This window comes from Aspergillus wentii, assembly GCF_001890725.1.
Source record: "Aspergillus wentii DTO 134E9 unplaced genomic scaffold ASPWEscaffold_2, whole genome shotgun sequence".
NCBI classification, from domain to species: domain Eukaryota; kingdom Fungi; phylum Ascomycota; class Eurotiomycetes; order Eurotiales; family Aspergillaceae; genus Aspergillus; species Aspergillus wentii.
This window is the reverse complement of record NW_024467833.1, coordinates 4,226,227-4,240,795: the sequence shown is the minus strand read 5'-3', so window position 1 is coordinate 4,240,795 and position 14,569 is coordinate 4,226,227. Positions and strand designations below refer to the sequence as shown.

Here is a 14,569-nt window from a genome sequence, read left to right as displayed (position 1 = left end):
AACTTGATGACCTGGTTGACCAATCTTTCTTCTCCGTGCCGTTGAGGGTTTTCTTGTTCCCACTTTGGTAGAAGATAGCATTTAGCCGGATTTAGCCGGGAGTTTGGATATACAGCCGGCGACGCACACTTTAGCCTCAAGGCAGGCTGAACTCTCCAGACTTTGCCCTCATCCACTGGCCGTCGTGAGGGGCTCATTGGATTAATTGGATTACCAAGCTGGCAGAATGAGCTATTTTCGTGGAGCTCTACCAGAAAATATTCCTTTAAAAGGGCAGCAGTCGGCTTTCAATCTGGGATTAATCTTTTCCTCTTCATCTTAATCTTCTGGTAAGTCTCTTTTGCTTCTTTTGCCCCTCCACAGTAACTGACATTTTTTTCATCTAGGCAGAATTTTTTTTTTCAATCCTACAAACCCCTGACTATTCCACAATGGCTGCTCCTACCGTCAAGCTCAACAGCGGATATGACATGCCCCTCGTGGGTTTTGGTCTCTGGAAGGTCAACAACGACACTTGTGCGGACCAAATTTACAACGCCATCAAGGCTGGTTACCGCTGCTTCGACGGCGCTTGTGGTATGCAGTGACCTCTGTTACAGCTTAGTAATTACAAATCAGCTAACATACTATAGACTACGGAAATGAGGTCGAAGCGGGCCAGGGTGTTGCCCGCGCCATCAAGGACGGCATCGTGAAGCGCGAGGAGCTCTTTATCGTCTCGAAGCTCTGGAACAGCTTTCACGATGGCGATCGCGTGGTGCCCATCTGCCGCAAGCAGCTGGCGGACTGGGGCCTTGACTACTTCGACCTGTACATCGTTCACTTCCCTGTCGCATTGAAATACGTCGACCCATCTGTCCGGTACCCTCCCGGCTGGAGCTACGAAAACGACAAGGTGGAATTCAGCACCGCCACTATCCAAGAGACCTGGACCGCCATGGAGACACTCGTCGACCAGAAGCTCGCCCGGAGTATCGGTATCAGCAACTTCAGTGCCCAGCTCGTCATGGACCTGCTGCGCTACGCCCGTATCCGCCCTGCAACCCTGCAAATCGAGCACCACCCCTACCTTACACAGACTCGTTTGGTCGACTATGCCCAGAAGCAGGACATCACTGTGACCGCGTACTCGTCGTTTGGACCTCTGAGCTTCCTCGAGCTGGACATGAAGAACGCACAGGAGACTCCCCTTTTGTTCGAGCATGCTACGGTGAAGAGCATCGCCGAGAAGCACGGCAAGACTCCGGCTCAGGTTCTGCTGCGCTGGGCTACTCAGCGCAACATTGCTGTTATCCCCAAGAGCAACAACCCTACCCGCCTTGCTCAGAACCTCGATGTCACTGGGTGGAACTTGGAGAGCAGTGAGATTGATTCTATTAGCTCGCTGAACAAGAACTTGAGATTCAATGATCCTCTCAACGTAAGTTATGCTTGGATGAGTAGGTTTGCACGTCCTAACGGTTTATATTATAGTACGGTCTCTATGTTCCCATCTTCTAAGCCTCGATTTATATTCGAAGATCATCTCTTCACTGACCTACGACTCGAAATGCCAATGCCTGGGTAGTAAATATTGTTTAGAATATCTCTTTTAGTACATAAATGCCATGACCTGCAATTCCTAGAATACTTATTCTTTTGCTGGTAACAGAGGTATATCGCTAGAACGCTGTGACCGTGATACTTAGAATCTCTATTCCTCTTTCAATCCGAGAGGCCCTATGAACAAATCAACCGCTTCTAATTGTCCAACGACCTCTCAACCAGGTAGTGTTTCGTATCTGGTGAAGTCATTTGGGAGTTACTGCGTGTCTTTAAGTCTTTTGTCCCATTCCATTCCTGTCTTCTCGGTCTAGGTTACCACAGCTAAAGGCCGTGATGAGAACCCGGCAACGATGATTTTTGCTCATGAAATGCTTAATGATGTGCATCCTTGCCTCTGGGGTATAGCTATGAGACACTCACTCTGAGTTGGAATTTTTCTCTGTATTTTTCCAGTGGCCTTACAAGTGTGGCATAGTAGGGTTCTCCAGAGTCTGAGTCAAGGTAGTTCACTTCCAGTTTCTAGAATATCGGCTTATAATCTTAATATTAGTTTCCAAGTCAGAAATACATATAAACTTCTGTTCTGGCTTTCAATGCCCAAGAACTACTATTAAAGATATCTTAGACTGTTACTTGGCTCAAGCATCAATATAACTATCAAGTCTCGGACACACCAGACCTCTCTGATCCTCCTTTGGAGGTGACTCTGACGGTCATAAGCTTATAAGGAATCAACAATGCTGGATACTCGTGGGATCGTGGCCATGCGCTTCCACCAGTGGACAACGTCGCGCCCGCTATACTGACAACGACAAGGAGATCATGCTTCGAATCAACTATGAGTAAGTCTGATGGTTTTACCATAACTCTAGCTCGCTGATTTCTAGTCTGAAACCGTGCTGTATTGCTGTTGGACCCAAGTTTAAGGAAGGCTGATGACATTACGGGCCGATATGGTGATGCGCTACAGGTACAGTGGCTGTTAAGGTGAAGCCGATATCCTGCTGACGATACTGACACCACTTGCTTTAGTCTGGTTCACCAGCCAGCTCGGCCCATGAAATGGTCTTGATAGTGATATCCCCAGTCATGTTGGTATGAACCTGCCTTAGTTTCAATCAATCACTATAAGCCTAAACCAAATGTCCCTAGAGACCATGATGCAAAACCACTATCACTTTTATCCTTTCACCTCTCCTCCTATGCAGAAACAGGCTCCTCCCATTGGATGAGGGGTGATGAACTGGATTGGATGCACTACTTTCTCTCTTGGCTTGGGGCTCTTCTCGCTTGGATTGACTGAATTGGAGGAACGGTTACAGTAGTTACCACATGAATTTCTACATCTACAGACCGAGGATACAGGGAACGGTTCATTTGCGGAGATATGAAGCGAACAGGGTGTGATGATTTTTGCATCAATCTCCGGAGGCAGCTGCTTCACACCTAAGGGTCTGGCTGCAATAACAGTAATGATGCATTTCATTCTCGAAGCAGCCATTGACAGGAGATAATGCAACAATTATACCCGCACCAAGCGTGGAATATTCCCAGACAATGTTCTTTCCAGCACGAGTTGTCGACATGCCTAAAGCTTAAGCGACGATGGCCTCAAATGAACAAATGATGCAAAAATATCCTTTGAATTACCTATGTGTAGTAGTAGTAGTAGTAGTAGTAGTAGTAGTAGTAGTAGATCTACATTGTCCTCCGACCAATCAGATAAAACCTCCCAAAGCAGCCCGCCAAGAACCGCTACTTATCCCCAGAACATGTTTTACACCTCCTTCAACTCCTCTTCTTCCTCCCATTTACATACCTCGCGATTATTCCAAATTCAAAAATGGCCAGCACCCTTGCGCGCATCGCGTCGCAATCGGTCCATATCACGACAAACCCAGGCTCGCGGTCCTTGGGCGAGAGTAAACTGGTTCTAGCTGCGTTGCAGAAATTCGGGGAAGTTGTTACTTTTAGGAATTTACAGGTATGCATGGTCTAGACTACACCATTATGGCGTCAATTGTCGCATATTTCTTTACTTTTATAGCTTGACTAACAGTTGAATATAGTACGACACAACCAACAAATCTCCCAAACATAATCGCGCAACAGTCGCCATCTTCGAATCCCCCGACTCGGCCACCCGCGCAATCGAAGCCTCTCCTCTTACGATCCCCATCCCGGATAATAGCAGCAGCAATAACAACTTCGCTTCCTCCTTCTCTCAATCTTCCCAGCTCACAGAATCCACATTCAACGTTAATGAAAGACACCGCACTCTAACCTGCACAATCCAACCCTCCCGCCACAACCACGAATCCGCACTCAGACGCAATCCATACCATACCGCTTTCAACATCGACACGAGTACCTACCCGTACCAGGATTTGATTAAAAATACGGAGATACCACTGCGGGAGTTGGCAGATGGGATGATGAGCCGGAAGGAGCATATGCCGTTTCGGGTGAAGAGGAGAATTCAGGCGGAGAATGAGCGGTTGGGAGCTACGTCGCTGATGGAGTTGTATCGGGAGGGAATTGCGAAGGCTGAGGGTGAAGCTGAGGAGAAAGCGAATGTTGAGGGGAGATGATTATGGTTTGATGATACGGGTTCATAATCATCATACATGATACGACTTGGCGAGTTCGTCATGACGGACGCTGGCTCGATTGGTATTATGGTCGTGTCCAGTGGAGTTTACGCCTACATGGTCTTTACATTGGCTTTTGGACTTCTCTGGTAAAAGGAGAGTCCCGAGCCTACAGCATCGGATGAATGCGAGTCGCAAAGCGTCTATTCAATGCCATCCAAGTGGCATCATCTCGGGAATATTCTCGATGAACATTCACTCCGCCTCAGTTGATATCTCGCCCTTCATCACCCTCCACCCTTCACTGGGAAGAGTGATAGCGCAATTATTGCCGGCTATATATTTCGCAAACTAGAATGCAATCAGGAAGATTATTTTTATACTCATTTATATCTATATAGTCAAGAATACATACGAGGCAGCTCCATGGCCTATACTCAAGACGTATTATGGCCAAAGCCATGAACATTATCAAGACAGTGGACTTTCAAATGCTCCTTCCCTTACACGTTCTGGGTAACTAAGCCCTAGGGCAGGAAGTACTCAAGAGATGATCTAGCGGTACTCTAGAGGAAGCAAATCTGTCTTCCGTCAATATACCTAGTGCTTCAACGTATTCCTCGACCTTAGCTAATACCAAATCTTCATCGGAAACAGACTATCACCCCTAATGGATCCTCAATGCCTTATACCCTCTCACTTTGGTCCGTGATGATTTCATGTCTTGCGTTCATCGCCAACATTCTACCACTAAAGGAATGGACTAACGTCTGGTCCCTTCGATTTTCTCTCGCGAAGCAGCTGCACCATCTCAAAATTTGAACATCTCGTCAAACAGATCAAAGGTTTGCAAACCCTAGTAGTCATCCAGGCAGTGACGTCGAGTTCAAGAAACCTGATGCTAATGCTCAAATTATAGCCTCGGTCTGTGATGTGACGGTTTCCAAAAGAAATTCTGAATTGCTGGTATATGGTATATTATTGCAATTCCATCAACATTTTAGCCTATCTTCTATTTTTCTCGCCACAAATGGCTTCAGGCACAGAATGTTGAACCGCCGACGATATGACGGAAACAAGGACTTTGTTAGGGTGCCGGAAGTTGACTGGATGAAGATCCCACAAAGGAAAAACCCTAGGGTTAATCTTTGAAATAGCTTCATCGTTTATCTACCCTATTCTCTCATACGTTTTCGTAGTGGACAATAGGACCTGCTCCGATATTCTTAGGCCATCTCTGGTTCAATTCATGATTCACATTCACACGTCATACATAATTCCAATAACTCAAACAACTCGTACATACGTCGCATCAATCTGCGCAATATGCGGTATCGCCAACCTGACCTTATTCCTATAGACGGCCGGCCCCTTTGTCTGCAGCGGGTTTCCCTCAAAGTAAACCGTCTGCAATTCCTTCTTGTCCTTGAGCTCGCGCTCAACCTCGTCAAAGCTTGAGAGTTGATTGTTTGACCCCCATAGCTCCTCGAGATGCGTTAGGTGGGATAGATGTTCCAGCTTGGAGACTTGGTTGTTTGAGAAATCAAGGACGCGCAGGTTGGTGTTGTTCTCGAGGCCGCTGAGGTCTGTGACGAGGTTGTGGGAGATGTAGAGCTCTTCGAGGTTCTTGAGAGAGGAGAGGCCGGAGATTTTGGTGAGGCGGTTTGATTGGATGGAGATGATTTTGAGGTTGGTGAGGCTATCGAGGTTCTGGGGGATGTCAGTATTTCATCTGATGATCTGATCTGGGATTGGCGACATACCTTCATTTCAACAATCTTATTCTTTCCAAGCCATATCTCCTCCAACGATTTCAAAGTTTCGAGGTTCTCAATTTCCTGCAGAAACCATCAGCCAACGATCAAGAGCCAGAAGCCAGGAAAACAGGAATACTCACTCTAATCCTATTCGCGCCTAATTCCAAATTCCTCAATTTATCCAGTCCCTCCAGCCCTTCTATCGTTGATATCTTATTCTGCACAAAATAAAGATCCGTCAACTTTTTCAGATGCGCAATGTTCTTAATATGTTTGATCTTGTTAAAGCTGAGATCCAAAGTGGTCAGGTTCGTGAACTCATCGAGACCCTTGATGTGCCCAATGAGGTTATCGTAGAAATCGAGCTCCGTCAGCGTCGGGGCGATATCCGGTGGCAGGGCAATGCGCGATATCTGGTTTTGTCGAAGGCATAATCTCTGTGACAAGATGTTGTTAGTTAATGTCTTTTTTGTGCGTTGCTGTGTTGTGTTGTGTTGTCTTTTCTCTTCCGCTTTCACGGCTTGAGCAAAATGGAGGATAATAACTTACCTGAAGCTTTTGAAACCGTTCCAAATGCAAAGATGGAACAGAACTTATGCGCAAGTGTACAAGATCGATATCCTAAAAGAAATCCCCGTAAGTCCAACCGCACGAATCGGAGAGAAAAAAGTCACATCCAGTCCTGGGTAACATACTTCGACATCTGGATCCTCGTCCTCGAGTAGATCTACACCAATAAGTCAGAAATCTTCTCGATATAATCCAAACCCATCCTATCCCTAGAATATAATCCCCAGCAGCAAAAAAAGCAAACATACCCTCATCGGCCTCAATCTCCTCAACCGGCGGCGCGTCGGGGTCAGAATAATCCGGGTCTTCCAGCGCCTCAGGGTTCGTGATCACGGCACTCGCATTCGCATTTTCTTTGGGTTCGACTCGGAGCTTTCCGTCCCAGCCTTTGCTATCTTTCATGGTTGCGGTTTGGTTTGATTGATGCGCGTTTCGGGGGTCGTTTTTTGTTCGGAGGTGGAGGAGTGACGGAGGTGCGGTGCGGGGAGCTTTTCGGCGGATGGAACATTGGGAACTGGGTCGGAACGTACGCGCGACAAGATGTATATTATTGAATTTGCTCTGGGGTGAATGAGGAGTAGGTCATTAATGGAATAAGATCAAGGTTAGTTAATTAGGTGCACCCTCCATATCTGCAACTTAAGAAGGAAGATGATGTCCCCCCCAAACATCCATCCATAATGTTTTTTACCTTGAAGTTGTCCTCTTCTATTCCCCAAGTATCTCTTTCCCTTCACGATCAAGATCTATTTAATCAAACATTCTGCATCATCAAGTTGTCTTTAGCACACCCTGCAGCATTGCCGTCTAGTTGACATGCGTGCGTTTTTAAGAGATCCTGGCCAGGTATTCTCTCCATCTTCACTACCATCCTATGTCACGCACTTCCACTGAAAGAATGGACTGCTCCACTCGGACCTCGTGTGTCTCGACTCCCAAATTACTATTCGGTTCATCAACTTTTTTCTTAAATTATGTCGATCACAACGTCGCTCACGCTATACCGATGTGGAGATGGCCAGCAAAGATATGAACGAACCTCTGAACCATACTACTCCGAGTATCGAACCGAGTTCGATCTACACGCGAAAATGTATGCGAACACGAACAACCAGGTGCTGATAGACCGATACGAAGCCATTGTCTCAAAATACATAACTCTCCAAAACGATATCCCTGAGGGCCAAGCGGATGTGATAAAGCACATCCCCCAAAAGGCCTCAGGAGAGCATACGACGTGATCAATGGATGAGTATAGACAGATTCGTCATTGTCGGAGATTCCCACGGGTTCATTCCTGGGAGATAGCGAAGGGTCAGATTAGTGGAATGAACATGCAGAATGGGAGCTGGGCAGTATGACTGGTAGAAAAATGCTCAATTTGAGAAGTATAGACAGTTATTACAGATCATTGCCAATGTCTTGTGGCGTACGCTGGGAAATTGTTAGATAGAAACAATACCAGTCATTCCTTTTACGTTTCAATCAATGGGAATTATCCACACCTTTACTCATTCCTATAAGGGCTGGGTAACGGATTCACCTTGGCTTTTACCTGAGGGTTTGAAGGATACCTCGATTAATGGCAGCCTTACCTATGAGGGTCCTAAGGTAGCGAAATACCTTGGCCGCCGACAACCCGGGTATCCTTACCTCCTCTCTGCTCGCCTTCACAGTCTTGTCGAGTCCACACCGCGGCTAGTCCCCTCCGAAGCAACCTCTTCCAAGGCCGAGAAGACACTACGAGTGCTGGAGCTGGGTTCAGGAACCGGACTCGTAGGACTCGCCTTCGTTAGCGATACAACAGCTGTCTCGATGATTGTCTCAGTGAAATTGGAATAGCAGTGCGGATACTGTTTACCTCTAGATAGACGAAACTATGCAGCTTTGCTGTTACCAATTGCAAGAGTGAAAATTTAGGATAACTGCGAGTGTATAAGGTAGTTGTTAGATAACAATGAAACGCCTTTATTTGTTTCCTCTAAGGGCCATGGTTTGAGCAACTTTAAAATTTTAAACACTTAATGATTGATTGTTTGATATTTCGGCTAGTAAAACAAGATGCTGATTCTGAATGCGAACGCTTTTATGTACAGCACGAGCGCCACAGCTGATGAAGTACATATACATTGCAACAATAATCAAGAGTACCAAATCAGTAGAACAGAAGAACTATGAGAAGTGCCAGGAACAGTAAGGGGGTGTCCAAAGAAAACAAATCATGTCAGAAAAAGACGCTTGGTCTTGGTGATGATCACAGATTCAAGGAGTATGAGATGAGACAGTAGTAGTATCACGCCTCTGTGGAGCGATTAGATAAGAGGGAGAAAAGAGAGAAAAGAAAAGGGGGTAAGAGAGAGAATGTAAGCAGTGGAGCGTATACATGATATCAGCGTAATATTAGCTGATGGCCAGACAGACGCCTGCAGAATGCAAAGGGGGATCACAAGATAATAATGGGAGAAAAACAGTGGAATAAAACGAAATCAAAAAGAGAAACGAAAAAGGCAAGGAAAGAGGTATCAGCTCGCTAGGAGCACAGGAAAATGGTCACAATCAATAAAACAGCCGATGCACTGCAAGGGGAATCAAACACAACATTGGGGCCGACTCTGAGATGTCAAGAAATGCAATAAATACATCCTGGGACCGTCTCCAAATTTATAGACTTCGACACGACTTGTTTCTATCCCACGCTTCTCTTATCTGGGGAAGCGGGAAGATGGAAAGGCAGAGCCAAAGTTGTCGGTGTATGGTTAAACAAAAGCGCAAAGGGCAGATAAAACAAAAAATCAGGCAGAATCTTGCTCTTTTTTTGGTGACATAACGAAACCCTCAAAAACAAAAGAAAAAGGCCAAAATCAAACACGCTCTAAATGGGAATACCGCGCGAGAAGAGGTATCGAGTACAGACATCACAATGAAATGTCGAGAACCAGACTGACGTCTTTAACTTGGTCACCAGCAAGGTCCTCAAGAACAGGAATCAGATCAAGAAGCTCGTTATCGTGAGCGTCAGAGAACCAGCTGCTGATGGGTATCGCGTGTTGAGGATGGAATATATACGAGGTGGGAGAATTGTCGATGATGATCGTCTCTCGAAGGTCACGGCCAACTTGGGAGAGATCCTGTATGCCATTAGTAAGAGATAGGTGCTAGAGGATGCTTCGGAAACCAACCTTGACATAGTTTCCTTGGTGGTTGTAGCAGCTGTCCCTGAAGAGTCTGTGGTGCACGACGTTGTGGATGTCCAATTGATCCAACAAAGGATCACCATACTTGGACACAGATGCTGTGAACACAACCACTTCGTACAGTTCTCCGACCCGCTTCATAAATTGGTCGACACCAGGTCGCTTGATCACGTATATATTGTGATACTGGCCCTCGATTTCGACGGGGATTGTAAAGTCAGCGCGCTCGAGAACCTGCGGCAAATGATTTAGCTGGGAATTCCGCTTGCGGATCATAAGTGGGAAAGATATTTACCTTGAAGCTACTGTGAACAAGCGTTTCGTCCAAATCAAGAACAAGGCACTTTCGGTCTTTCAAGTGGGGAACAGCAGGGGGCAGCAGCCAGCCTGGCCCTTCTTCGTGAACGGCAGAAGCTTGCTTCCCCGAAGGAACGATTGGGGGTGGTGGTGGCAAATCGACAGGAAATCTAGTTGCTTCTTCTTCATGTGAAGAGTCTTTTGTCTCCTCTCTGTCGTCGAGTTCGGGCAAGGGTGGTTTCACGACAGCTCCATCGATATCGTCTGAGGGAATTTCCTCTGCTGGAGTTGTACTTGAACCAGCAGCATGCTCATTTAACTTGTGGGCAGAGTCTTCCTCCGTGAAAGATGCAGCGACCGGGGGAAGAACTGGAGCATTCTGGGAAATTTTCGAGGGTTGTTCTTCAACGTGGTTGTTCTGAGAAGAAGCCTGGATATTATCGGATTCAGGCTGACCGGCGGCGCCGTCCAACTGCGAGCCTTGTCCCCGGGGGCTAGACTTTTCGTCAATCTGGGATTGAGGTTTGTCCGAAGTAAGAGTCGAGTTGGGCTTCTCCTCTCCGTAGTAGTTTGGCTCCTTGGACTCCGTGCTCGAGTCACCGGCAGTAGCGTCTGGTTTCTCGGGGGTAGACTGTCTATTCGAAGTCGATGTCCGTTTCATTGTTCTCTTTGGCGGGACAGAAGGATCTTCGGCATCGACGTTCGAGGACGAGCAACAGCTTAAGAAAGCAAAGAACTTGGATGAAACCTTGCCCTTCTTTTCGGACTTGGAGTCCTGCAAGTCGGAGGCCGCCGCCGATTTTTGCTCCTCCCCGTTGGGCGCATCTTGGTTCTGTCGCCGAGATCTCCGGCTACTCCCACGACTCCTATCCCTCCGCCCCTTTAGCAAGCTTCTCTTCGAACCTCGAAGTGTGTTTTCGGAGTCATCGTGAGAGGCTTCCTGGGCATTGTCCAATGTCGATTGCTTGTCGGCTTTCAAAGAAGATCGCGATGGAATGGGCAGGAGAAAATGGTGTTTCTTCGCAGGATCGGCCGAGTCTGCAGCTGCAGAAGCGCCTTCGGGAGACTGGGCAGATGCGGATGATGGTGCAAGCTCGGAGGATTCTAAACGCGACGCATCATTGCCACCAGCATGGCCTTGAGGCGAAGATTCAGGGTCTAATAAGGAGAGAGCATCATTTAGTAAACTGGAAATTTCTAAAGAAGGAAACACAAGGGCGGTAATTGGGTAGACTCACTTGACTCTTGATGAGTCGATGCGATAGGCATGGATGCTTCTCCAGTAGTTGTCGGAGCAGACGGGGAGGAATCACGCTCCGGGCTCCCTCCAAGCATTGGGGGTAGCGGGGCGATTATCGCGAAAACAAGAACAGATTCAAGAAGAAATGGATTGAGATGCGATGTGCACGTCAGAACACACGCTCGACAACCACCAGGGTGTTGTTTCCGCCGAGAGGTGAGAGGCGGCTGAAAGGTGAAAGGCTCGCCTCCTGGATAAGTAGGTCAAGTAGTGCTTAGCTCTCTCGGGCCACCGCCTTAAATGAGGCTAGTGCACAGCACCAAAGCTCGTCAATAGCGATTCCGCCCTTGTAGTTCCTAGCAACGGGAGAGTCAAGAGAGGAGCATATGCGACAACAGGCCGAAGGAGAATCGAAGAAGGTAATGAGGGTTGAAGACGATCACGGTCGGGGTAAGGTAGAGATGGGTTGGAAGTAGCAGAGGGCAAGTCGGGGATGTCACGTGGTAAACAGGGTTGTTCCTCGAACTCGGAGATGATAGGCCGATGGGGAAGATGGCCAGGTTTGCCCTCCAATGCGTGGGAATGCGAAGCAGATGATGGGATGTCAAGGTTGTTGATCTGCGGTGGTGTGTGTATGTATGCTGTGTGTGTGTTGACGATGGAGGGTTTTGTGGTAAGGTAACTTTCTTACGGGCGGGCACTATTTGTCCTGATTAACTCTTTTTTTTTTTTTTTTTCTCTGCTCTTTTTCTGTCGGGCAATGATGCACGAAAAAATGGTGGCAGATCTTTCTAAATTTCCTGGATGGCCAACAATCCAAGAAATAAGAAAGGGGAGAGAGAAAAGAAAGAGAGGGAAGTAATAGACAGGTGAGAGTGAGAAGAGGGAGAGGGAGAGAAACAGAGAGCGCGCGAAACGAGGAAAACGAGGCACGCACCGCTTTGCTCTTACGGACTGTATGGGGGGGAAACACAAGCGCAGGTTCTGGACCAAGGGTGCAGGGCTGCAGAAATTGGGGCCGTCAGTAACTGGTATTTTTGGTATTACTGTTAGTTTATTATTAAATTGAATATCAAGTTGGGTACGGAGTATCTAGGATAAATGGACGATGGAGAGGGCAATCAATGCCTTCTGGCGTGGTTATAAGCAGTCGACGCCTAAGGAAGCCGGTCTTGTTTGGGTTTTGGTGAAATGAGGCGAGTGAAATTGGGGAGAAACAACAGGGATGGGAAGATGACTGATTCTGATCTGATATGTTTGATTTATAATTGTGCATTTATCAATTGCTCTTGCTAGCCACTATCTCCTATGTACTCCTGAGGATATCACTCAATATCTTTTATACTCCGTAAATATATGGAAAATGGATATGGATGTGATGATACAGGATCTTGAAATCAATACGCCCTTAATTCTCAGATCCTTGACCACTAAATGGACCCTGCTAACCTCCACTTAGTTAGTTAAAAGTGCTGAACATCGCAATCAGCCAATTATTAAGAGGCATGGTCTTTGCCGTCTCCATCCAGTCGATCGCGTTATCTCCCAGGTTCTTGTCTTCTCACCCCTGATTGGCCCCGTCCATTTTAGCCGTGAACCAACCCGCGGTCAATCCATTTCAGGACGATGGAGTGTGCCATTTTACATCCTGGTTTTTTAGGGGGCAGGACGGCCATCGTCGGCCGATTACTGTGTATCATTCGACCGCAGCCGGGCTTTTTTTTTTTTTGTTAATTGCGGGAAAATCACTAGTTTTTGGCTCCAGTCCACAATAGTTCCAATTCATGCTCGAATTGGGTATATGCATCAGTCCAGTATCAATCCTCGGACTAGGTCCGTGCAAACAAGCAGTCTGGGGAAAAAAGGAAAAGATTGAGTTGACTAGATAATCATCATGCAACCACCACAGGAATGAATATGCGGCTATCCCTGATTGCCAACTGTAGTATGTACAAGTCAGGATCCGGGTTACTATGCCACATTGACACATACCAATAATCTCCCAAGGTATCTGGATGTGGGGGCCATGGCCGACTTACATTACATGGTTCAGGATCATTTGAATGTCAGGGCGCTTATTTTCGAATGCCATTACGGAGTATGTAAGACAAATCAAATAATAATAAAATTACCACAGCACTAATATTCATACCGGTTACCAGCCTAATTGACCTTATCCCTTTACGTCCTAGGACGATGTACAATGCATGATCAAGGCAACTGGGCGCTTACGCGGGGGACAGGGCGCACAGCATCCGTGAAGCCAATGAAGGATTTGCGGCAAACATGCCTCGTGCAGGTTGAAGATTCTTGGATGTTGGTGATTTGAGCGAGCGGCATCCACTCGACAGGGTTCAGTATTATCTACTACTTAGACCGGTTAGTGTGAAAGTGTCTATAGTCATGCTGTGTCTGTATGACTGTGTTCTATGATTCGATTACTGTGTACGGAGTAGTAGGGTGTCTATTTCTTTTTTGATGCCTGCCTTAGGTATCAACGGCCGTTAGGTGTAGTAGGCAATAGGTCATACTTCATATGGCATGATTCTATATTTTGCTGTCGGTTATACTCCGAGTGGATACCATAGATATTTTGAGATACCAAGTCTCGAGTAGCTCATATTATCATTATTTTCTAGATGATATTCACATACACCCTCCACACCTACCCTACTTCTTGCATTGGGCCCTTGGCAAATAATGGTGTGTGTCCCCTGCGACTGTAAGGTCACAAAGGTGGACAATCAAAGCGGAGATGATGTCACACGTCATACCGGGGATAGTCCGGAGATGATTTCTCGTAGCTGGAGAAACAAATATATAACAATGTTGATACGGGAGAAAATACTCCAGATATGAAAGTCCAATATGGACCTTATGGAGTTCTGGTGCTATATACAAGATTCCTGGGTTGTGTATGCTAGCAAGAGCGGGGTGTTTGGGGTATTGTGGATAGAAACAAACTCCAGATAGCGAGAGTACTTAGACTCACTGCCTGAAGCTCAATGCAGTCACTTCAAAAAGAAAGGCTCTCATTTACCAATAGAATAATCCCATGCTAACCATGGAGCAATATAATCATTGTCCTGGGGTAGTCTGGGGAATGGGACAGTGAGGTCCGGGGACTTGCACGTGAGACGCCGCCACTTCGCCGGTTGGCCCGAGGTCTTCACATGCTACGACGACGATGATCCCCCATAAGCACAATAATGCGGCCTACTGAGTCGATTGCTAGCTGCTAACTATCCTCGTGGCCAAGTCATCACCAACTACCTCACTGCTATCCACTAACTCGAAGTCTTCATCTTCTTCATCTCAACGTTTCGCGTCTCACAGCGCCCTCATGGCTCTCGACGCACCTGTCTAAGAATGCCA

General features: G+C 46.8%; 3 protein-coding genes across 3 annotated transcripts; 2 read left to right on the top strand and 1 right to left on the bottom strand.

The window, feature by feature from the left end:
- Positions 1 to 240: 240 nt before the first annotated feature.
- ASPWEDRAFT_37490 (aldo/keto reductase) lies at positions 241 to 1,566 on the top strand. Its single transcript, XM_040834697.1, has 4 exons — positions 241 to 329; positions 387 to 576; positions 633 to 1,420; positions 1,474 to 1,566. The coding sequence occupies exons 2-4, from the start codon at positions 432 to 434 to the stop codon at positions 1,498 to 1,500; spliced, it is 960 nt and encodes a 319-aa protein (XP_040693346.1). The 5' UTR covers positions 241 to 329; positions 387 to 431; the 3' UTR covers positions 1,501 to 1,566.
- Positions 1,567 to 3,388: 1,822 nt separating this feature from the next.
- Positions 3,389 to 4,136, top strand: ASPWEDRAFT_169505 (uncharacterized protein; the record flags this gene model as incomplete). Its single annotated transcript, XM_040830470.1, has 2 exons — positions 3,389 to 3,529; positions 3,615 to 4,136. The coding sequence occupies 2 exons, from the start codon at positions 3,389 to 3,391 to the stop codon at positions 4,134 to 4,136; spliced, it is 663 nt and encodes a 220-aa protein (XP_040693345.1).
- Positions 4,137 to 5,423: 1,287 nt separating this feature from the next.
- Positions 5,424 to 11,289, bottom strand: psrA (putative general stress response phosphoprotein phosphatase Psr1/2; the record flags this gene model as incomplete). The annotated part of the gene is made up of 9 exons (XM_040827767.1): positions 5,424 to 5,846; positions 5,900 to 5,974; positions 6,034 to 6,330; positions 6,589 to 6,620; positions 6,712 to 6,977; positions 9,383 to 9,578; positions 9,639 to 9,891; positions 9,953 to 11,112; positions 11,193 to 11,289. 9 exons carry the CDS (start codon positions 11,287 to 11,289, stop codon positions 5,424 to 5,426), a joined length of 2,799 nt encoding a protein of 932 aa, XP_040693344.1.
- Between the last annotated feature and the right edge of the window lie 3,280 nt (positions 11,290 to 14,569).